This window comes from Podarcis vaucheri (assembly GCF_965113315.1).
Source record: "Podarcis vaucheri genome assembly, chromosome: 9".
Classification (NCBI taxonomy): Eukaryota; Metazoa; Chordata; class Lepidosauria; order Squamata; family Lacertidae; genus Podarcis; species Podarcis vaucheri.
The window spans coordinates 1,823,692-1,848,030 of record NC_138767.1 but is presented as its reverse complement, the minus strand read 5'-3'; the positions used below and the strand labels follow the sequence as shown (position 1 = coordinate 1,848,030).

Sequence of the window (24,339 nt, the reverse complement as noted above, 5' to 3'; positions counted from 1 at the left end):
TCAACCATTCCTCATCAGGCTTGGTTTCCAGATTCTTGATCACCTTAGTCTCTCTCCTCTGCACACCTTCCGGCTTGTCAATAGCCTTCTTAAATACCTTACTACTTACAGGTTGCTCGGATTCTGTTCCAGATGGAAAAAAACCATGTTTTACCCACTCTCTCTCCTCCTGCCCACCTGCCTTTTCCTTGGCATCCTTTTGGCCACGCAGTCATCTCCAAGGGTTGTGTGGGCAAGCAGGGGCCTGTATTTGTAGGTTTTGGCCAGCAGAGAGAGACATTATCACACAGACGGAGCTATCACAATATAAGCCATGACCTGGCGGAGAGTCTCTTGGCAGCCGGAATCGGCATTCCCACAGGAATGGAGGTTTTGCAGGGTTGCCCTCTTCTTCCTCTCCCCTGGGCCCCAAGGGGGTGTCTGGGGCCACCAAAGCAAAAAACAAAGACAAAGAAGGCAATAGGGATTGCAAGACATGAAGGGCTTGCTATGCTTCACTGACTACTTTGGATTATTTCATGTGTAAATAGCCTTGAGATGGTGATTTTACGTGCAATTAGTATTAGTATTAATGTATTGACTGCATTATTATTCCACCTTTTCCTCCAAGGAGCTCAATGTAGTGTGCAGGGTTCTCAAAAAATCCTCCTTTAATCCCTGTCTCGCCAGAGTGGTGAATGCTCTGGTTATCTTTCTTGGACTACTGCCATGCACTCTACGTGGGGCTACCTTTGAAGGTGAGCCGGAAACTGCAATTAATCCAGAATGTAGCAGCTATACTGGTAACTTGGGAGCAGCCGCCAAGACCACATAACACCGGTCTTGAAAGACCTACATTGGCTCCCAGTACGTTTCCGAGCACAGTTCAAAGTGTTGGTGCTGACCTTTAAAGCCTTAAACGGTCTCAGTCCTGTATACCTGAAGGAGCGTCTCCACCCGCATCGTTCTACCCAGACACTGAGGTCCAGCACCGAGGGCCTTCTGGCGGTTCCCTCGCTGCAAGAAGCCAAGTTACAGGGAACCAGGCAGAGGGACATCTTGGTGGTGGCGCCCTCCCTGTGGAATGCCACAGATGTGAAGGAGATAAAAAACTATCTGACTTTTCGAAGACATCTGAAGGCAGCCCTGTTGAGGGAAGTTTCTAATGTTTGATGGACTATTGTATTTTAATATTTTGTTGGGAGCCATTCAGAGTGGGTTGTATAAATAAATAAATATAACAACAACAACAACAACAACAACAACAATTTTATTATTATTATCCCCACAACAACCCTGTGAGGTAGCTTAGGTTGAGAGGGACAGTGAGCTTCATGGACAAGGGAAACCTGGTGTCTCCTAGTTTAACAATCTAGGTGTTATCCTCTAACCACTACACAACACTGCCTCATATTGAGTGAATACATGGATGGAAGGAAGGGAGGTTGGTGTCGGTTGATCCCAGCCAGGCCTCCAGGTGTTCCTTTGAAGGTGGAGGAAAACTGGGTGATGGGCAGGGAGGAGAATCTGCTTTGGGGGCAATCATAGAATCGTGGAATTGTAGCAGTGGAAGGGACCCAATGGCTGCACCCTCTGCAATGCAGGAATCTCAACTTGAGCATCCATGACAGATGGCCATCCAACCTCTGCATAGACAACTCCAAGGAAGGAGAGCCCACCAGCTTCTGAGTCCATTTCACTGACCATCTGAAAGTTTTTCCTGATGTTTAGTTAGAATCTCCTTCATTGGCACTGAATCCGTTGGTTCAGATCCTGTCCTCTGGAGCAGCAGGAAACAAGCTTGCTCCATCCTCCGTGTGACAGTCCTCCAGATATTTGATGGTGGCTCTCCTGTCAGTCTTCTCCTCTCCAGACCAAAGGAGTCTGGATGTTTGAGGGGCCACCAAGGGCTGGCTCACTTCACAGCAGCTTTGTGCCCTCAAAGTGATCCCGGCTGAGGGTGTCCTCTGGTTTACATGGCTGCATAAAGCTGAGCAGAGCTCTTTCTCCCTCCTCCTTCAAACCCAGAACTGAAGCTCTGGCAGCTTTGACCTTGGGACTGGGGGGGGGGGGGAGAATGGGGTCTGGAAAGCAGCTGTGTTAGAGCTGAACCTGAATTCACACAAGTCCAGAGGACATTTTGCAAGCTTTGGTTCTGGGCCTTGCTTCCATCAGCTCTGCGCTGGTGATGTTTGAAGTGTGGCTGGGGAGACAAAGAAGGAGACAGATATATTTTTAATGTGGGGCCGCTGCTTCTGTGATGTCCATGCACACCCAATGGCAGAGTTGGCTGCTGGGGACTTGGAGACGGCAGTCTAACTTTTGCAGATCAAAAACTAGGACACATGCCTTCTGGGATGTGCTCCTGGGCGAGTCGCTTGACCCGCATGCACTCTGACCCCCCAAAATGCGCTTTTTCAGGGCAAGAGTGTTGCAAGAAAGAGCAGCACCCAAAATGGCCACCACAATCAGGCACAGAAAAATGGGACGTCCCGTTTTTTGTGGGACACTTGGCTGGTGTGACCCCTGTTCGGCCGAGGTCGAGGCAACAGACAAGGAGCACCTCACAGAAGGATGAAGGCCTCACACAGGACATCCTAGGAAGACTTGCGGCCATTTTATACTGAGGGCTGAGCCACACTCATCTTTTCTCTGCTCTTTTCAGGCATAGCCTGCCCTCTGAAGCTCTTTGTCCGAGTAATTATAATTTTTTTCCTTTTTGCCCCAGAGCTTTCCCTGTGAAAAGCTGCTTTTTGGCGCTTGTTCGGAGCCAACATCCACCCACGGAAAAAACAAACGGATGTTTGTTCTGATTGAGCACTAAAGAGCAGGTTTTGGTGGTGAAAGTGGCAGAGCAAAAAGATCACAGGGCGGTTGGCAGAGATTCTGGCCATGTCAGTTTCCGTCCACCCACCCACCCTCTGGAATACTTGACAGCCTCGTCTCTCTCTGTGTGTAAGTAATCTGTGGGGAAGTTGAAGAGGGACCGTCCCCCAGCTGTCCCAAGCCTCTTCCGTCCTCTTAGCTCTGCCCTTTTATCTACTCTGGGAGTAGATGGCTGGTCCGCTACTGCAGTCTCTTCCTCCTCTCTTTCATTTAGATGATGGCAAGCCCCCCAACCCACACCTGGGTCCCCCGGAGGAGAGGCTCGCCTTGTACGCCCTGCAGAAGCAAGGCCTGGTCCCCGAGCATGTAGAGACGAGGCGACTGTACAGCCCCTTGCAACCGGACATCGAGCAGGTAAGACCTGGGTGGGAGAGGCAGCGGTGAGTCTCAGGGCGCAGCTGCCGTCATCTTGAAAGCCCTTCTGTGTCAGGCCAGTGCCTGAGGGGGAAATCACACCCCCAAATAGCCAGATGAAAGATGGAATGCAGTAGGGATACGGTAATCTTTATTGCCATTGTCCCAAACAGAACAACGAAATTGAAAAAATCTGCATCAGACATTCAAAATCCCAGCTATCCCAGCTATCCCAGCCTGGTTAACCCTCTAAAAATACCTCATAATTGAAGGCAATATACTCCCACAGAGACTACCTTAAAGGTGAAGGGAGCCCTGACCATTAGGTCCAGTCGTGGCCGACTCTGGGGTTGCGGCGCTCATCTCGCTTTATTGGCCGAGGGAGCCGGCGTACAGCTTCCGGGTCATGTGGCCAGCATGGCTAAGCCACTTCTTGCGAACCAGAGCAGCGCAAGGAAACACCGTTTACCTTCCCGCTGGAGCGGTACCTGTTTATCTACTTGCACTTTAACGTGCTTTCGAACTGCTAGGTTGGCAGAAGCAGGGACCGAGCAATGGGAGCTCACCCCGTCACGGGGATTCGAACTGCCGACCTTCTGATCGGCAAGTCCTAGGTTCTGTGGTTTAACCGACAGCACCACCTGCGTCTCTATCATTGTCCCATATAGAACAACAAAACTGAAAAAAATCTACATCAGACATTCAAAAACCATAATTAAATGCAATATACTCCCATAGAGACTACCTTACACTGCGTTTAAAACCAAAATCACATTTGGATAGAAACTGTTTCTCAAGCAGCTAGTCCTAGTCTTTATAACCCTGGACCTTCTTCCAGAAGGCAGAAGCTAAAAGAGATCATTTCTGGGGTGCGCACTATCCTGCGCTATCTCTGCAGCTTTCTTATGACACCTGGAATCATAGATTGATCCAAGGTGGGAAGAGTGCACCCAATTATTCTCTCCGCAGTCTTTACAACCCTGGACAGCATTGTTTTTCCCCTGACCATGCAGCTCCCAAACCACACACAGGATAAAGATTTACATCAGCAGTTCCTAAATGTTTGGGGGGCCACCATCTCGTTCGTTCCATGAACTCATCCATAGTGCCCTTTCCATAGCGAAAATTATTGGCCTCCGTCTGTCTAGATTTCACTTGGCATTCCCAAGAGGTGATGCTTTGAGGGCCTACTGTGCAAAGAAACAAAAGCCAAAGCGTCCCTGAAGCTCTAACAACCAACACCAGCTGGGGAATCCGAACTCATGCCTTTATCTTCCCTCTTCCATCTTTTCCCCGGAAATAGCCAGCTTCCAGAAGGAACCCCTTGCCCCCTTTCGGTCAATTCCTCTCTCCAGAAGCAGGGAGATGGAGCAGGGCTGTCTGAGCTCCCAGAACAAACTCTCCCTGCCTCACAGCCTCTTTTCTTCATTTCAGGGAAAACTCCAGATGTGGGTCGATGTGTTTCCCAAATCCCTGGGCCCCCCAGGGCCCCCGTTCAATGTGACCCCACGGAAAGCAAAGAGGTAATACGACTCCTATTTGCCTCTGTCATACATTCACACCCACACCACAAAATCACAAGAATTGCCTTGCTGGACAAACACAAATGTCCTGCGATTCCTTCATCTCGGGGGGTTGGACTAGATGACCCTCAGGATCCCCCCTTCCAGCCCTACAACTATATGATTCTATGAGTTTGTTTAATCCCCTGTCAAAGCCTTCCAAGATGGCAGCTGGTTTGTGGCTGCATCCAAACCATGCATTGAAAACACCTTCCAAGGATGTGGAGGGCACAATGTGTCATATGTGGTGGGGTTGCACAAAAATTAAAAGCTTTTGGGATATCGTGTATGAAGAATTAAAGAAAATGTTTAAAGAAACATTTGTAAAAAAACAAACAAACCAGAAGCCTTCCTTCTAGGTATTTTGTCAACAGATATCCCAGGTGATAAGAAAAAGATATTTTTATACGCAACAACAGCAGCGAGAATGTTGGTTGCTAAAGATTGGAAGGGAGAGAAAATCTCATTGAAGGAAAAATGGCAGATAAAAATGTTTGCGTATTTGGAACTTGCAGAAATGAAAGAAATAATCAGGAATCAAACAAACCAAAAGTTTACAAAGGAGTGGGAATGTTACAGAGGGTATTTAAAAAAAACACATTGTTCCAAACTAAAATCTCTAGCATGCCTGCACTAATTTTCGTAAATTGCATGATTGATAAATATTGTATTGGATATAATATAGATGATGGTTAAGGTGATAAAGGATGAAAAAGGGGGGAAAGGAATAAAGGGGGCGGGGGGAGAGCCCCAGTGAGGTAGACGGAAGTCACCCTTAAAAAGCAGAAGACTATCTAATCATGATTTAAGATCCTGAAGACATACGGTGTTGAAGCTTTTTTTATTAAGCATGGATGTTTCCTCATGATTTTTAGGATGTATTTTGTGTATCTTATTTTGAAGGTGAATGGAATACTTGTAATATCTAATGAAATCAATAAAATCAAGCAAGCAAGCAAGCAAGCAAGCAAGCAAGCAAGCGCCCTCCAAGGAATCCCGTTTAGGGTGGTTCATTAAGGGTGCTGGGAATTGCATCACTGTGTAGGCCAAAATATAGTTCCCAGCATCCTTTGAGAGGTGTGCTTCCAGTGCAGGGTGGGTGCCCATAGCCTAGATGCACCCACTAAACCCAATCTCTTTCCCGTTGGGTTTCAGGTTCTACTTGCGCTGCATTATTTGGAACGCCAAAGACGTCATCCTGGACGACCTCAGCATCACGGGGGAGAAAATGAGTGACATCTACGTCAAAGGGTAGGCCATCCTGCCAGGGCACAGGGGAGGTCCTGGAGATGGGCACCAGCCGCTTAGCATAGGGTTACCAGACGTCCCCGGTTCCCGGTGACAGTACCCGGATTTGCAAATCTGTCCCCGGACAAATTCTGTCCCCAGAATGTCCCCAGATTTGCCTGGTAGCTCAGTTGGCTCTGGCTAGCTTCAGGAGCTGCTCACTGCCCACTGCTGTTGTTTAGTTGTTTAGTCATGTCTGACTCTTTGTGACCCCCTGGACCAGAGCACGCCAGGCACTCCTGTCTTCCACTGCCTCCCGCAGTTTGGTCAGACTCATGTTCATAGCTTCAAGAATACTGTCCCACCATCTTGTCCTCTGCCGTCCCCTTCTCCTTGTGCCCTCCATCTTTCCCAACATCAGGGTCTTTTCCAGGGAGTCTTCTCTTATCCTGAGGTGGCCAAAGTCTTGGAGCCTCAGCTTCAGGATCTGTCCTTCCAGTGAGCACTCAGGGCTGATTTCCTTCAGAATGGAGAGGTTTGATCTTCTTGCAGTCCATGGGACTCTCAAGAGTCTCCTCCAGCACCAGAATTCAAAAGCATCAATTCTTTGGCAATCAGCCTTCTTGATGGTCCAGCTCTCACTTCCATACATCACTACTAGGAAAACCATAGCTTTAACTATACGAACCTTTGTTGGCAAGGTGATGTCTCTACTTTTTAAGATGCTGTCTAGGTTTGTCATTGCTTTTCTCCCAAGAAGCAGGCGTCTTTTAATTTCGTGACTGCTGTCACCATCTGCAGTGATCATGGAGCCCAAGAAAGTAAAATCTCTCACTGCCTCCATTTCTTCCCCTTCTATTTGCCAGGAGGTGATGGGCCCAGTGGCCATGATCTTCGTTTTTTTGATGTTGAGCTTCAGACCACATTTTGTGCTCTCCTCTTTCACCCTCATTATAAGGTTCTTTAATTCCTCCTCACTTTTAGCAAGGAAAACTGCAAGCAGCTCCTGAAGCCATCCAGAGCCAACTGAGTTACCAGGCTGACTCCTGGCTGCTGACTGCCACTGCCACTGCCAAAGGGGAACTGGGGACGTCCGGCGGTACAGATCTCCTGCCCCCTGCCCCCTTTGTTTTGACAGATCGGGGGAGGCTCAGAAGTTGCAGGCAGGCAGCCGTTGCCCAATTTTTTAAAAACTGTGCATTTATGTTTCACAGGGTGTGAAAGAAGGGCTTTGTACCTTTATACAATAGGCATGTGTGCTTGGGCGCAGGGTCTTTTGTCTCGCCATCCCACTACTGACTCCCTGTTGCTTGTTGTTTTCGGGTTGCACACCAGCCGAACCTGAAAGTACCAGAACTGGTTACTTTTGGGTTTTGGCGCTCGCGCATGTGCAGAAACACTAAGTCGCGCTTTGTGCATGCGCAGAAGTGCCAATCGACCCACGCGTGCGCAGACACGGCACTGCAGGTTGTGAACGCTGTGTGTTGCAAATGTACCTCCCACACGGATCACGTTTGCAACCCGAGTGTCCACTGTACTTTGAACATGCCCCTGATTTGCAAAAAAGAGCCCACCTTAATCCTCACTTGCACAGGTGTTATGTACTGAGTTGAATAGGATCCAAAAGGCAGCAGTCAGATTGGTCCTAGAACAATAGGATTCAGAATGCAGTAGTCAGATTGGTCCTAGAACAATAGGATTCAGAATGCAGCAGTCTGCCATCAATTTGATTTTAATTAATTTTTATAATGAAATGTTTTTAGAATGTTGGATTATTTGATTGTTGTTAGCCGCCCTGAGCCCGGCTTTGGCTGGTGTTATGTACTGAGTTGAATAGGATCCAAACTGCAGCAGTCTGATTGGTCCTAGAACAATAGGATCCAAATTGCAGCAGTCTGATTGGTCCTAGAACAATAGGATTCAGAATGCAGCAGTCTGATTGGTCCAAGAACAATGCAGCTGTATGATTGGTTGGCAGGAACCACCCAATCATGCTCCAGATAGAAGTGAATCCACAACCTGATTGGCTTACAGTAGAATTCCAGAATTAACCAATCATGTGCAGCCCATTGTGTAAATAATGTATATAAAGCAGATACTTTGAGGGGACCTTCATTCATTCCTCCTCACCACTATAAGCTGAATAAAGAGCATGAAATCACTTTGCGACTCTGAGTATATTTCAGCTGGGGTGGGCGGGATATAAATAAAATTTATTATTATTATTATTATTGGTCCTAGAACAATAGGATTCAGAATGCAGCAGTCTGATTGGTCCGCAGGAGCCACCCAATCCAGCTCCAGGTGGAAGTGAATCCGCAACCTGATTGGCCTACAGGAGAATCCCAGAATTAGCCAATCACGTGGGGCCCATTGTGTAAATAATGTATATAAAGCAGTCATTTCAGGGGAACTCCCATTCCTCACTACTATGAGCTGAATAAAAAGCATGAAATCCACTCTCGACGCCAAGTATCTGAGCAACCATTGAGCAGCCGGACCTGTTTGCTCCTTTTGCAGGTGGCTGGTCGGTTATGAAGAGAACAAGCAGAAGACGGACGTGCATTACCGGTCGATGGGAGGCGAAGGGAATTTCAACTGGAGGTTTGTCTTCCCCTTTGACTACCTCCCCGCCGAGCAGGTCTGCTGTGTCTCCAAGAAGGTGAGTGTCCCTGGACTAAAGGAAGCTCTCTTGGTCCCAGGCTGTTTTCTGATTTAGCAACAGCAACAGCGACTGACACTACACAAAACACAGACACACACACGCACCCTTGCACTTCCACCGTCTCCAGTCTCTACCACCTTCCCAGTCTCCCGCATGGGCAGACCAGTGGCAGAGTTTGGGGCTTTCAAATTTTAGTGGCACGCCGTGCGACGCCAAAATTTGGCACTCTCCCTCAGTTAGGCTGGCTAATAATAATAATAATAATTTAACCAGGAGACAGCAAAAACTGCAAAAAAAAAAAAAAGAAAATTAGCAGGGGCAATTAGAATAAGATCTGTTACAGTGGTACCTTGGCTCTCGAATGGCTTAGTTGCTGAATAAATTGGCTCCCGAATCCCAAAAACCTGGAAGTAAGTGTTCTGGTTTTTGAACGCCTTTCAGAAGCCGAACATCCGACGCAGCTCCTGCAGCCAATCAGAAGCCGCGACTTGGTTTTGGAATGGTTTCAGGAGTTGAACGGACTGCTGGAACGGATTAAGTTTGAGAAGCAAGGTACCATTGTATTTCATTATTGATGTAAACCTCCAAAATGTATTTTGTATAGTTAAGTTTCACCTCTATCTTCAGTACACTATTTTATTTTATTTTATTATTTTATTTTATTTTATTTTATTTTATTGCTGTGGCTAGTGGCTGATGCAAATAAAGATTCTTCTGAACTGATATAAAAGTAACAACAACAATAATAATTTATTTGTGCCCTGCACATCTAACTGGCTTGCCCATGCAATCCTGGCCCGTCTTGCCCTGAGCAGGTCTTGTGTTCTGTCTGCTGCCAAAAACGTGGCTCGATCCACCCCACCCCCCTGCAAAAGCGCGGCTCTCCAAAAGAGCCTCTGAGCAAGCACCCCCCGCGGCACCAATATTGATTCCCCCTCCCCATGCGCCAGCCGTCGCTGGACGCAGGAAAGAAACAGCTTGTAAAAAGTTTCGCAAAGGTAGAAATAATGAGTGACAAGCTGGGCTCTGGAGGCAGGAGACGCATTCCTCTCCAGTGGGTTTTGATCTCGCCATGTGCCGTTTGAAGTCCAGCTTCATTACTTGAGGCCGTAAAAAAGAAGAAGAGAGATTTTTTTTGGGGGGTGCGGGGAGACGAGAAGCAAAGCGGCACAGGCTTGAAGTTCAAACTGAAACCCTCAGATGGAAAAGTGTTCTGCCGCAGCGGCACCTGCCATGAAGAGGGCCAGCTGGGGCGGCAGACGAGGCCTCCAGGCATCTAGGGCAAAGCAGCTGCAGAAGGAAAGGGCCCATGGGGTGGGAGCCTCCCTGAAAGGTGGCGCTGTGCCCTCGAAATGGATCTGGGCTTTCGGGGTGCTGTGTATCCAAGACATTTCCAATCCCTCTGTATCTGGACCACACGTTCGATAAACATGATAGAAGAATCCTCTACGCCCCTTCGTTTTCTCATAGGACATGAAGCTGTGTCATCCAAATCTCAGGCCCTATCCCTACAGATCCAAAATACAGTGGTATTTCAGGTTACATACGCTTCAAGTTACATATGCTTCAGGTTACAGACTCCGCCAGAAATATTACCTCAGGTTAAGAACTTTGTTTCAGGATGAGAACAGAAATTGTGCAGCAGCAGCAGGAGGCCCCATTAGCTAAAGTCGTGCTTCAGGTTAAGAACAGTTTTAGGTTAAGAACAGACCTCCAGAACAAATTAAGTACATAACCAGAGGTACCACTGTACCTGCATCTTTTAATCTAATCCACTCTTTTACCCACACCAAACATGCAGCTTCATAATACATCTCCGTATGCGGAAGCGCAAAGCCTCCTCTATCCTTCCCTCCTATGAGTATTTAATACTTGTACCTTGGTCTTTAACCCCCTGCCATACAAAATTTCTTAGATATTTCTTCCATTGTTTGAAACAATTCGTGGCTCCTTCTATTCAACCATGCCTTCCTCGGAACTGAGCTACAGAATCGTAGAATTGTAGAACTGGAAGGGACTCCGAGGGTCATCCAGTCCAACCCCCTGCAGTGCAGGAATCTCAGCTCAAGCATCCATGACAGATGGTCATCCAGCCTCTGCTTAAAAACCTCCAAGGAAGGAGAGACCACAACCTCTTTCTTTTCCTCTGCCCCAAATCTTCCAGCGTTCATCTTCCTTGGATGTCTGCAAGTCCTCGTGTTAAGAAAGCGGGAGAAAACCTTTTCTCTTCCCACTTTCTCCCTGCCAGGCATCATTTTATAAACTTCAGTCTATCAGGTTGCCTCTTTCTCACCTTCTCTCTAAACTAAAAAGTCCCAAAGGCAGCCAACTTTCCACATGTGGGAGCTGCCCCACCCCCTTCGTCATTTTGGACAATATCCTTTTTGAGGTGAAGCCAACAGAGCTTTACACAATATTGTATATGTGGTAGCACCATAGGTAAAGATAAGGATAAGGGGGAGGGGGAGGGGAAGAGGAGGAGGAGGAGGAGGAGGAGGAGGAAGAAGAAGAAGAAGAAGAAGAAGAAGAAGAAGAGTAGTTTGGATTTGATATCCCACTTTATCACTACCCTAAGGATTCTCAAGGGACGCGGGTGGCGCTGTGGGTTAAACCACAGAGCCTAGGACTTGCCGATCAGAAGGTCGGTGGTTTGAATCTCCGCAACGGGGTGAGCTCCCGTTGCTCTGTCCCAGCTCCTGCCAACCCAGCAGTTTGAAAGCACCTCAAAGTGCAAGTAGATAAATAGGTACTGCTGTGGCGGGAAGGTAAATGGCGTTTTCGTGCGCTGCTCTGATTCGCCAGAAGCGGCTTAGTCATGCTGGCCACATGACCCGGAAACTGTCTGCGGACAAATGTCAGCTCCCTCAGCCAATAAAGTGAGATGAGGTGAGTGAGGCTGAGAGACTTCAGAGAAGTGTGACTAGCCCAAGGTCACCCAGCAGCTGCATGTGGAGGAGCAGGGAATCAAACCCAGTTCACCAGATTATGAATCCACCGCTCTTCACCACTACACCACACTGTAAACGACCCCTGGATGGTTAAATCCAGTCAAAGGCGACGATCGGGTTGCGGCGTTCATCTCGCTTTCAGGCCGAGGGAGCCGCCATTTGTCCACAGACAGCTTTCTGGGTCATGTGGCCAGCAGGACTAAACCGCTTCTGGCGCAATGGGACACTGTGACGGAAACCAGAGCGCACGGAAATGCCGTTTACCTTCCCGCCACAGCCGTACCTATTTATCTACTTGCACTGGTGTGCTTTTGAACTACTAGGTTGGCAGGAGCTGGGACAGAGCAACGGGAGCTCACCCCGTCATGGGGATTCGAACCTCTGACCTTCCGATTGGCAAGCCCAAGAGGCTCAGTGGTTTAGACCACAGCACCACCCGCATCCCATAGATTTATATGATGGCATTATGATACGGGCAGTTTTGTTTCCCAATTTCCCCTGCCATGAAATTTGCCTTTTTCTCGCAGAGTGGGAGAACGGATATGTCCTTGAGTGATGAGCAGACATGGAGACCTGGTGTCTGTGGTCTCTGGCACAAGCCAGACCTCTCTGGGATAGCGCACTTGTGTCAAATGCCCAGCTCTCAGGAGGTGTCACCTGAGCTGCTTAGAAGCCTGTGTGTGTGTGTGATAGATAAGATAAAACTTTATTCTCATTAGCCGATGGCCATAGCAACATTAAAACATTACAGTATACGCAGAAAAGGAAGTTTGATATAAGAGCACAATTTAAAGTCCTGAATCAGCCGTCAGTTAGTGGCCCTTATTCTGATCGCCCCTGCTATGAACCTAGCACCCTTTGCTGTTATCTGCTCATTTTGATCTGATAGAAGAAAGGACATTGCGGCAGTGTCTGTGCGCCCTGGGATGGTTAGTACGAGTGGGGTGACGATCTCATTCCTCAGGTCTTTGTACAGAGTGCAAGACAGGAGGACGTGTGCCGCTGTTTCGGTGCTACCGTCTCCACAGGGGCAAAGACATTTCTCAGGTGGGATCTTTTGGAATCGACCCCTCAAGTACCGCAGATGGCAAAACATCCAGTCTTGCAAGTGTAAAAGCACATCTTTATTTTGGGATCATAAGTTTGTGCAGATATGGGGGCCAGAGAATCAAAATGGAGAAGTGGGAAATGGACATACCAGGGCAGAATTTCCTTATAGTGGCCAGGTTGTTCTGATGCTCAGTATCTTTTAGACGTTGACCAATTAGACTGTTTGCTTTAGTAGGGCCCATAGTGAGTAACTGGGGTGGGGGTGTGGTGCAAATGAGCTCCCCCACCACCCAAGGGTGCTCCTGGCCCCAGCACATGAACGAACCCTTGGACTGAATCAGTGGCCAACATGGAATTCCAATCTGGATTTGCTAGGCCTGCTCTGTTCCCCTGCTGGGCTCCACCATCTCTCCAGATCATAGTTTCTCATTATTTTATTCCAAAGCATCAAGCCGGGCTTGTAAACCCCCTCCTCCCGAAATAAATGGAGCCAGGAAGCTCTCTCAGTGCGCACCTTGACTTTGGAGGTATTTGTAATTGTGCCTCGAAGCTGACACCTTGAGGTTAATCTTACGTGAGGCCGTTTCCCCCAGATGTTGCTCTGGAGGCCTCCTCTCGCCATTGTCTGAGGCGATGGGGCCCCCACTGGTCCTCTGGGGAGCTCATTACGAAGATGGATACTTTGTGTGCCTCCCTGGAATGTTCTCCCAGATGTTTGTTTTGAGCTGGTTTCATTCCGACCCCCACCAAAAAGAGAGATTTCGGTCCTCCATGGCAGTGGAGTGGCTAGTTCTTCCACCCTGACCTCCTCGCAGGCTGCTGCCCAGTTATCCATGCCCCGTAGCCTCGGGGGCCCGGTCCAATTTGGGAAGGTGTTCTGGAGACTGCCCAGCTGGTGCAAAAGCTCCAAAACCACCCCACTGGAGAAGGAACCGGTGTCCCACAATGATCTGGTTGGGCTCCTCCTTCATGTTCACTCTCTCCGGGACATCCCCGTGCCGATAGTACCAAGTCAAGCGGAGCGCGTGGACCCCACTGACCCCACACTGCACAGAGTTAAACTATGGAACTCCCTCCCACAGGATTCAGGGTTGGCTTTCGGGAACATGAGACAAATTCATGGAGGGCTATCAAAGGTTACTGGCCAGGAACGCTCTGCTCTGCCTCCACAGCTGAAAGCGGCTTTCTGAATGCCAGTTGCGTGGAGTTCCCGCCCCACCCCAGTGAAATAAAGACACATGATGCAATTATTAAGGTTAATAGGCTAAATAAGGCCACAACTTTATTGGTTACAGGTGATGGGCGGTATTGGCTTAGGCATTGGTCCTCACCGACTATATCCAACTTCAGCCCGTCCTCTAGAAGTCCGGGAAGTGTTAACCACCAGTAGGGGGAGACCTGCTGATGCACATCAACTAGGAACTCCCCCGGGGTCACTGATAGGGGGCGTGGCTTAGGCCCTCACCTCCTTAGGCTTCAGACAGGGCCACACCCCCAGAAATCCTTTATTGCCCCAATATGTGGCGCAGGTGATGGTGCTTCCTCCTCTCTTCCATCTACAGAGCAATACCAATGCCTAGCCACCAATACCGCAGAGTTGTGACGGGTTGCTATGAGGTAGGCGAAAACCAAGTGGCTGGTGCCAATTTGCTAAGTGGAAAAATTCCTACCAGGCTCCTCAACGGCAACCAACCAAGGTCCATAGCAAGGTCAAGGAACGAAAACCTTATAGGGAGGGAGGGTCTGGATCCTTCCCTGGGACGATTTTGTGATAGATAAATAAAGGTGATGGGGGAGGGGCGATTGATTCAGATGGGGGCTGACGCCCACCCATTTCCTGCTGTATTTCATGCTCAACTCCTAAATGCAAGTTTCTTATAGTTCACCTCTTGATCCTTAAAAATTCTGCCGCCATGTTTAAATGCTGGGATTCTTGATGTTGGTGGATACCAAACTCTCAAACCTAGCCTTCAGTTTAGCTGATAAAATGAAAGAAACCAAAATATTCATCCTTCTAAGGGAGCATTTCCTGTCTCCCCGTGTCTGTATGAATGCAGGAGCATTTCTGGAGCCTAGACAAGACAGAGAACAAAGTTCGTCCGCAGCTGGTCCTTCAGATCTGGGACAACGACAAGTTCTCTTTTGATGACTACTTGGGTGAGTGGCAAGCGTCTCTTCCCCCTTTGGGCTGTCTTTGGACTCTTTGCCCTGCATTTCACTCTGCTGTCCTCGTCGCTTAACTTGTAGCATTTCCAAAAATTAGTTTTGGGATTGGCGGATGCACAGCCAGGCATAGTTTCCCTCTGGACTCTTTGACTGTGCATGCATTGAAAGGAAGCACAGGAAGGAAACTTGATGTGGCATCAGGATTTTTTCCTGTGCCAAGACATCGCCAGTACAAAGAAGCAGCATTGCGCATGGAGGCCCATGCAAAAACCAAGAGGCACATTGAAAGCTGGAGCAAATCGGCGTGCTTTGAGCAGTTGGAACGAAGCCCAGAATTTAAATGCAGGAGAATTTCCCAGTCCTGTGTACAGGTGAACCACTGTGCATAGGTGACCTGCCACTGGTTGGCAGCCACAATATGGAACTGATCAAACTGGCAGCTGTCAGGCAGCTGTGACTTGTGCGGTAGCCCATAAAGCAGACCCAGACAGTCTCCTTTTGAGAAATGGTTGAAGTTATTTTCTGTTCTTCTCAACACTGGCGCATGACCAGCAAGGCTGAGTAGGTGTTCCTTACTCTTCCAAAGAGGAAAGACTTCTCTTCTGGTCACAGTATTGCCTTCCAGTGGCATTGAGTGACCCCATACAGTGGTACCTCGGAAGTCAAACAGAATCTGTTCCAGAAGACCGTTCGACGTCCAAAACATTTGGAAACCAAGGCACGGCTTCCGATTGGCTGCAGGAAACTCGAATGTTCAGGTTCCAAAGAACATTCGCAAACCAAAACACTCACTTCTGGGTTTGCGGCGTTCGGGAGCCAAAACATTTGACTCCCAAGGCGTTCAGCTTCCAAGGTACGACTGTACAACCATTCAACATCGGCCTTGCAAATTGCCATTTCTCCAATCATCTGCCACCAGTGTGGATTCTTAGTAGACCACAAATTGCCATGAGTCCACAGTGTGATGCAACAGCAACAACAACAACAACAACAATAATAATAATAATTAATAAATGCTAATGCTGTTCTAGGCTGCATCCACAGAAGTTAGTGTCCAGATCAAGGAAAGTCATAGTCCCACTCTATCCTGTCTTGGTCAGACCACGCCTGGAGTCCATTGTCCAATTCTAGGCAACACAATTTAAGATGCATATTGACAAGCTGGAACATGTGCAGAGGAGGGTAACCAAGATGACTGTGGGTCTGGAAACCTAGCCTGATGAGGAATGGTTGAAGGATCTGGGTATGCTTACCCTGGAAAAGAGGAGACTGAGAGGAGATCTGAGAGCCAACTTCAAATATCTCAAGGGCTGCCACACGCAAGATGCAACAAGCTTGTTTTCTGTTGCTCCAGATGCAAACAAATGGATTCAAATGACAAGAAAGGAGATTCTAACTAAACTTTAGGAAGAACTTTCTGATGGTGAGAGCTGTCCAACTGTGGAACGGACTTCCTTGGAAGATGGTGAACTCTCCTCTCTTGGAGGTGTTTAAACAGACGTTAGGTGGCCACCGGTCAAGTCTTTTCTATCTGTGATTCCTTCATTGCAGGAATGACTCCTGGGGGTCCCTTCTAATGCTACAATTCTATCATTCCTTCCAGGTGACCAGAATGAAAGCATTTATGAAAGTCAGGTCTTTGTTCTCTGTTTCGGTCACAAATAAGTGACATCTATAACTGTGGGCAGCTGGGCTGTCAAAACCCCCTGCATGCTAGTAATTTCAGCAGACCGCATTTCTGGTCAAGGGTGGCGATGGCGAAAGCAACCTGTGTGTCCATATTGTGCAGAACCATGCTTCATGCATGGAGTCGGTGGATGTTGGCTTCCACACCAAGGCAGCTGCCCACAAATAACACCCCTGTTGCTGGCAGAAGCTTGCCTAACCCGAGTCCTCTGCAGCTATCCAGCCTGCTTCATTCACAGCGCTGGGCTCCTCCTTTCTTCCTGCCTTGTAGGTTCCATCCAGCTGGATCTCAACCACATGCTGAAGCCAGTCAAGACAGCCGAGAAGTGCACAGTGGACCTGCTTGACTCCGCGGAGAGGGTGGTCTCGCTCTTCGAGCAGAAGACAGTGAAGGGCTGGTGGCCTTGCGTGGCAGAGGAGAATGGAGAAAAGACCATCGGAGTAGGTCCCTCTCTTCTCTTAAAAATCATTTTTATTAAATTTTCTACTTTAACAATCCAATCAAATCACATTAAATATTCCAAATTATACATATACATATCAAATAATCTGAATATTTTGCCAAATTATGAATTTTTAATAGGACTTCCTATGCTTCAAATTCGGAGTTCAACTTGAAGGTTCCTCTCTTCTCATTGCACAATGAAAGCCTTCTCTGGGTCGAGCAGGGGTGGCAGGATCTGGGCCACGACTGTGGGGTCTGAGCTTGTGGGAACAGGCCAGGAAAGAGACCTTGGGATTGTGGCAGATCACTCAGTGAAAAGGTCTTCCTAGTGTACAGCAGCTGTGAAAAAGGCAGATTCCATGTTTAGGGATCATTTGGAAAGGCCTTGAAAATAAGCCTGCCAGTTTCAGATATGCAAATCATTATATAAATCTATGATGTGACCTTGTTTGGAATATACTGTGCAGTTCTAGAATTGATGGAGGTTCGGAAAAGTTCAAGGGGGTGGAGGAAAGGTTGCATTTGCATATTTTTAGTTTAGAAAAAGTGGGAATGTGAATGAAGAAGATTTTACAAGTTGTAATGAAAACAGATGGGAGGAAGCCAAACGCTAGATCACCCGGGACAGCTCAATGTTGGAAGTTTCAGGGTAGACAAAAGAAAATGCTTCTTCACACACACAGTGCATAGATAAATTGTGGAATTTGATGAATTAAGTTGTATTTCTATGCTTCTTTTCATCGAAATGAATCCCAAAGCGCCTTACAAACAAGAAATAACCATAACAGAACTGAGCGCTGCAAGTATGACCTAAATCATAGAAAACAATGAACAAATCGTCAGTAAAGGAATTGCAATCTGGAAGTCGCTACTAACAAAGTGGCAACTAAAAAGGAAGCTAAACACCACAGAGGTTTTCTGGGGTGGCCGTTCTGGGCCTTTACATCAGCCTGAATCAGAAAGCGTACCTAAATATTCTGGGGGAATTAGACTGCTTGGGCTACATCTAACTCAGTCCTACTCAGAGCAGAACCATTAAAATTAAGGAGCAGGAAATTAGTTCCGTCTATTCATATCAGTGGGTCTGTGCAGAGTAGGACTAATGTTGGATACAACCCTTTGTCTATCCAGCCAGGGTTCCCTGCCCTGACTGGTCTTGGCGCTCCAGGGTCTCAGGCAGAGAAGGGTGTCTCCTCCACTTGGTCTCCTCAGATCAGTGTTGTGGTCTTTGCATCTCAGTCTTCAAAATTTCCCTTTTCTCCCATACAGGGAAAGTTGGAAATGACCCTGGAGATCATCAGTGAGCAAGAGCATGACGAGAGGCCGGCTGGCTTGGGTCGCGATGAACCAAACATGAATCCCAAGCTGGAAGACCCAAAGTAAGAGTTCACAGTCGCCTTGGGGTATACAAAGGGGCTCTGCGCCTGTGCTCCTTCAGTCCATGCTGAAGCAAACATTGGGAAGCGGGTTTGGGGAAAATGCCATGCCATGCAGCAGGACACTCCTTGCATTGGTATTGCAGTCTGTTGTTTTATCCCATTGCAACAATCCTTCTATTGCATTGTCCCATCTCTTGCATGGCCCTCTCATGTGGCGGTATAGTTAGGGATACAGACCACAGGTTCTGGGTAGCTTGAGACTTTAGAATACCTCAGAAGACCTTAAGGTAAAGGTACCCCTGACCGTTAGGTCCAGTTGCGGACAACTCTGGAGTTGCGCACTCATCTCGCGCTATAGGCCGAGGGAGCTGGTGTTTGTCTGCAGACAGCTTCTGGGTCATGTGGCCAGCATGACTAAGCCGCTTCTGGTGAACCAGAGCAGCGCACGGAAACGGCGTTTACCTTCCCGCCAGAGCGGTACCTATTTATCTACTTGCACTTGACGTGCTTTTGAACTGCTAGGTTGGCAGGAGCAGGGACTGAGGAATGGGAGCTCACCCCGTCACAGGGATTCAAACCGCCGATCTTCTGATCGGCAAGTCCTAGGCTCTGTGGTTTAGGCCACAGCGCCACCCACGTCCCATCAGAAGACCTTAGTGCAGAGTAATTTTACAGTGAAGGAGACAGGCGGAGGTCTTCACCCTGGCCCTGCCCATGCTGTGGGCTTCTGAAAAGCCTGTGGTTGCCTCGACCTTCCATCTCAACCCTGCCCTGTCTCACCTGCTGCGATTCCCCACATGAGCTCCAGGGGATGACTCTGCCCAAGGGCACTGCCCTTCTGAAGGGTATCTGGCCCATCCTGGCACCTCTTCCAGGATTTCTGAGCCTAGCTGTGTCTCTTTGTCTGCAGGCGCCCAGAGACCTCCTTCCTGTGGTTTACCTCCCCCTACAAGACTCTGAAGTATATCCTGTGGAGGCGGTTCAAGTGGGTCTTCCTCATCTTCCTCTTAATCTTCATTGTGCTGCTCTTCCTGGGGATCTTCATCTACGCCTTCCCGGTAAGAACCACAGGGAGTTGGTGAGATGGTGAAATGCACGCACACTCCATGTCCAAAGTCATAGAATCGTACAGGTAGAAGGGACACTGAGGGCCATCTAGTCCAACCCCCTGAAATGCAAGTATCTCAACCAAACGAGCATCTCTTTATAGCAGGGGTGAGAGACCGTTTTCAGCCTCCCATGAACACTGGGTCCACTTTTGCCCCGGTCTCCATTTCAAGGTGCTATTTCTCAGTAGGGAATCCTAGAATTTTAGGCTTGGAAGGGACTCTGTTGGATCATAGAGAAGCATACCAAGAAAGCAGTTTGCCTGGGAGCACAATCCTTCTCGGTGCTCAGTGTGGAGAGTCTCCTGGAAAGTGTTCCCAGCTTGAATCGCTTAAAGATGGAGCAGGATGCTTTATGGAGAGTCACGCAGCCTGGGTTGCTCATTCCTGGGGCTTGAAAGGCGCTTGCTCTGCCCCCTCCTGAGGCCTAAATGTGGAGGAAGGGGCTGCCGCCTCATTAATCTGGACGGCAGAGTTTCCTCCCCCCCCCCAGGCCAGTCGTAGCTACATTCCACCTGCCCAGCTTGCTACGGGGCAAAGTTCCTGAGTACCTCCGTTTTTAAGCGCCGGAATAATTCATTCGGTGCCGCAAAATGTCCTGCACAAACCCTGATAAGAAAAACGACCCACTTGCCCTGGCCCCACACATAACAAATTCTGCGGCCGGGATATTAAAAACATACCTGCTTGGCCTGGAGGACGGAGGCCGAGGTGGCCAGGCAAATGAGGTGACAAATGTTCGGATCCTTTTGGGATGCCGGTTCCTTGCAGAGCTCAGTGCTCCCCGGCAACATGGCAGACTCCCCATGTTTTTATCCCCCTGTCACCCTGGACACATTAGCTGCCCAGGAACGAGGCCCTAACTCATTAGCTGCCGGGAGAAGCCCAGCCTCCCTTATCTGATGAGCTTCCCAGATGAACCCAAAGCAGCCAGCGAAGGTGTTGTTTTTGGGGTGAGGCTGCTGGGCACCTATCCTGATGCCCTTTTCATTTTGCATCCATTTCTGTGCACGATGGTATTGGGCAAGTTATGCATGGAATTGTAGAGTTGGGGGACCCCCAGGGTCATCCAGTCCAACCCCCTGCAAGGCAGGATTCATGTGCTGGCCTGGGGGCAACCCGTGAAACGCAGTCCAGGACCAGTCCAGAATCCAAAGGTTCTGCTAGGAGTCAGTCCGACAGGTCCAAGGCAGGACATGAGGCAGGAAACCAGGCAAGGACAGGTACAGGATCTGGCATATAGCAATGTTGCTCCTGCAACCTGGGGCGGGGTCCTACAGCCTTTTATGTTTGTCGGGGTAGCAGCCAGTCCTGATCCCCCAGTGACTCGCCTCCCTGTTTTGCCTGAAGGCGAGCACTCCTCCTGCAAGTACTCAGGTCTCTCCTTCTCTCAGACCTCAGTCTCTGCAGCTCGGGAGACGTTGGTTGGTAACTAGACCCAGAGGCCGCCTCAGCCTCCCCTGACCCAACCAGTAGTGGAGCAGCTGTAAGTGATGGCCCAGCTGGAGGCAACAAGGTAAAACAAGCAGGCCCCTGACTCAGCCCAGTTGGTGTTTGTTGCAGGGGAACCTGTGCAGACTGGGACTCTTCAGAATCAGGCCCCAGACTAGGTTCAGATGATGCCTGAGGCAAAGGATCCGGTGCGGACTTAGACTCCTCTGGTTCCGAGTTTAAGCCAGAGTCCCAGGCCTTCACAAATCGAAACTGAAATGTCCCTGACAGATGTCCATCCAACAGCTGCTTAGAAACCTCCAAGGAAGGAGAGTCAGTCTTCCAAGGGAGCACATTCTGCTGGTGAGCAGATCTTACCCTTGGGAAACCCGTTCATTACTGCTTGGATCCTAGAAAATTGAAGGCGGGCATCCTGGCTTGTTTCCAATCCATGCATATCCCCATATCTTTTGGGCAAAACATGACAATGCCACAAATAAGAGCGTCAGAACAACAGAAGAGGCCTAGTGGGCCAGGCCAAAGAGGCCTGTCTCGTCCAGCCTCCTGTTCTCACAGTGTCCAGCCAGATGCCCATTATGGGGAACCCCTAATCAGGATTCGAACACAAGAGCAACTCATTCCTCCTGCTGCTCCCAGCAGCTCAGAAGCATGCCACCTTGGACAGTGTTGGTGGTGCAAGTCAGCCTTCGTGGTTAGCAGCCATTGGTGACCTAATCCATTTCTATAGCCAACCAGTTGACTCATGGAGGTCCTTCGTGGCCTCACTGTGATGCTTGACAAAACCACAGGAAAATCTCCGCTTCATTAATTGTCGATCCCACTCCCCTAGGGCTGCCATTTCGTCCATCGAAAATGGCATCTGGGAGGAAATTTTGGAAAGCGGCTAAAATGTCCAGGAAAACCCGGGCTTAAGACGTAAAAAGGCTGATCACTGAAGAATTGATGCTTTTGAATTATGGTGCTGGAGGAGACTCTTGGGAGTCCCATGGACTGCAAGAAGATCAAACTTCTCCATTCTGAAGGAAATCAGCCCTGAGTGCTCACTGGAAGGACAGATCCTGAAGCTGAGGCTCCAAGACTTTGGCCACCTCAGGAGAAGAGAAGACTCCCTGGAAAAGACCCTGATGTTGGGAAAGATGGAGGGCGCAAGGAGAAGGGGACGACAGAGGACGAGATGGTGGGACAGTGTTCTCGAAGAGACCAGCATGAGTTTGACCAAACTGCGGGAGGCAGTGGAAGACAGGAGTGCCTGGCGTGTTCTGGTCCAGGGGGTCACGAAGAGTCGGACACGACTAAACGACTAAACAACAACAACAATGGCAGCCCATATCAGAAGTGTTGATTTTTGTTGGTGTTTTTCATTTAAAAAAATAGGTGAAAAACTTCTCTTTAGACAAGAAACCTCCACAACTTTTGTGTCTGGGTTTTCACTTTTTGTAATATGGAAACCCTACACTCCCCAGATCTTTTAAGGATATGGAACCAGATCCTCAGCATGTTTGCTCAGGTGTAAGGGCCGTAGCTTATTGACAGAGCATCTGCCTCACCAGAAGAAGGTCTCGGGTTCCATCTCCGATGACCTTCTCCCATTAGGACTGTGAGCGATGCTTGCTTGAAATCCTGGCATGGTGGCTGCCAGCCTGTGCAGGCACCACTGAGAAACATGGACTCGCTATAAGTCAGTGCCCTCTGAGACTTACGGCATAAGCCGAACCATGTCTACTCAGAGGTAGACCCTATTGAATTCACCGGGGCTCACTCCCAGGTAAAATGGCTCAGGACTTCAGCCTTACTTTGGTGTCAATGTCTGCTGCCTGAGGTTGCATTTCATGGCAATTTGGATGGTGGAAGAAGCCCTTAAGTCTCTGGGATGAAGCAGAACAGAAATCGAGCTGGATTTGTGAAAATGAGGGGGCAGCCCGACTCGTATTTCTGAAAAGCAACTGAGGCATGTCATGGAATTTTTCTGCTTTCATTTATTTAGAATCGTTCTCCTGCCCCCCACCCATCCCCTTCCCTCTCCCCATTTATTGAGGTTGCTGACTTGAACGTCTCGTCCTGGATCTGGGTTCTCTTTCCCTGCTCTGTTACCCATTACTCTTTGGCAATAGTGCTAGCATTGGGGAAGGGCAGGGGGGAGGAATTGGTGACGCTCCGAGTATCAGGGATGCCCCCAAACACGAAGAGGCCTGGCAAGGCCCCGAGAAGTGATTTCTTGCTTCATATCAGAGTGGATGCAGATGGAAAATTGCACAACGGCCGGCTTTTAAAAATACTGCTCAGCTCCTACATGGAAGATGGAGCAAGCGCGCTTCCTGCGGCTCCACAGGGCTGGACCCAAACAGATAGATTCAAATTCTAGGAAAGGCGATTCCGACTCAACATCAGGAAGAACTTTCTGGTGGTGAGAGCTGTTCAGCAGTGGGACAGACTCCCTTGGAAGGTCAACCTATCAGGGCTTCAGTAATAATAATAATAATAATAATAATAATAATAATAATAATAATAATAATATTTAGACCCTGCCCATCCGGCTGAGTTTCCCTAGCCACTTTGGGCGGCTCCCAACAGAATATTAATAACATGATAAAACATCAAACATCAAAAACTTCCCTAAACAGGGCTGCCTTCAGATGTCTTCTAAAAGTCAGATAGTTGTTTATTTCCTTGACATCTGATGGGAGGGGTTCCACAGGGCAGGCGCCACAACCAAGAAGGCCCTCTGCCTGGTTCCCTGTAACCTCACTTCTTGCAGGGAGGGAACTGCCAGAAGGCCGCCGGAAGAGGGACCCCGGTGTCCGGGCTGAATGATAGGGCCGTGGAGATGCTCCTTCAGGTAGCTGAGATTCTTGCATAGCCAGGAGTTGGAGTATATGACCCTCGGGGTCCCTTCCAACTCTATAATTCTACGGTCCTATGATTCAGTTTGCTGCCTTGCTGGAACAGGTGGGTGGGAGGCTATAATGTTCTTCCACGGCCACCGCTTTCCCACAAGGCAGACTTGCCCAGGGTAGCCCACCAGCCCTGCCCAGGGGCTGACAGGGGCCTTGAGAACCCCCCCCCTTCTGATGCTCTCCTAGGACTGCGCACAAGTCCAAGGGGGAAGAGGTCCAGTGCTCAGTGGGAGAGCATGTGCTGTTCATGTGAAAGGACCCAGGTTCCTTCCTTGATGGCAACACCATCCTGGGCTAGGAAAGACCCTGATCTCAAACTGAATAGCTCAGGCATTAGAGCAGGAGACACCTAATCTCAGGGTTGTGGGTTCAAGCCCCCCATTGGCCAAAAGATTCCTGCATCGCAGGGGGTTGGACCAAATGACCTTCACGGCCCCTTCCAACTGTATGAGTCTGTGATTCTAAACCCCGGAGAACCATTCCCTCTTGGTGTGGAGCAGGGAGGCTAAAGGCCGCTAACTTACGGCTCTCTGGGTGTTC

At 48.9% G+C, this 24,339-nt stretch overlaps 1 protein-coding gene across 7 annotated transcripts in view; it reads left to right on the top strand.

Annotated features, from left to right (window-relative positions):
* Positions 1 to 24,339, top strand: part of DYSF (dysferlin) — a 185,343-nt gene that overhangs the window by 153,648 nt on the left and 7,356 nt on the right. For all 7 annotated transcript variants that reach the window (XM_082236251.1, XM_082236250.1, XM_082236247.1 and 4 more), the window contains 8 exons: positions 3,080 to 3,219; positions 4,654 to 4,742; positions 5,937 to 6,032; positions 8,529 to 8,670; positions 14,729 to 14,828; positions 16,795 to 16,964; positions 18,238 to 18,347; positions 19,258 to 19,405. In XM_082236251.1, coding sequence (XP_082092377.1) covers positions 3,080 to 3,219; positions 4,654 to 4,742; positions 5,937 to 6,032; positions 8,529 to 8,670; positions 14,729 to 14,828; positions 16,795 to 16,964; positions 18,238 to 18,347; positions 19,258 to 19,405 — 995 coding nt within the window. The remainder of the gene's footprint in view (positions 1 to 3,079; positions 3,220 to 4,653; positions 4,743 to 5,936; positions 6,033 to 8,528; positions 8,671 to 14,728; positions 14,829 to 16,794; positions 16,965 to 18,237; positions 18,348 to 19,257; positions 19,406 to 24,339) is intronic.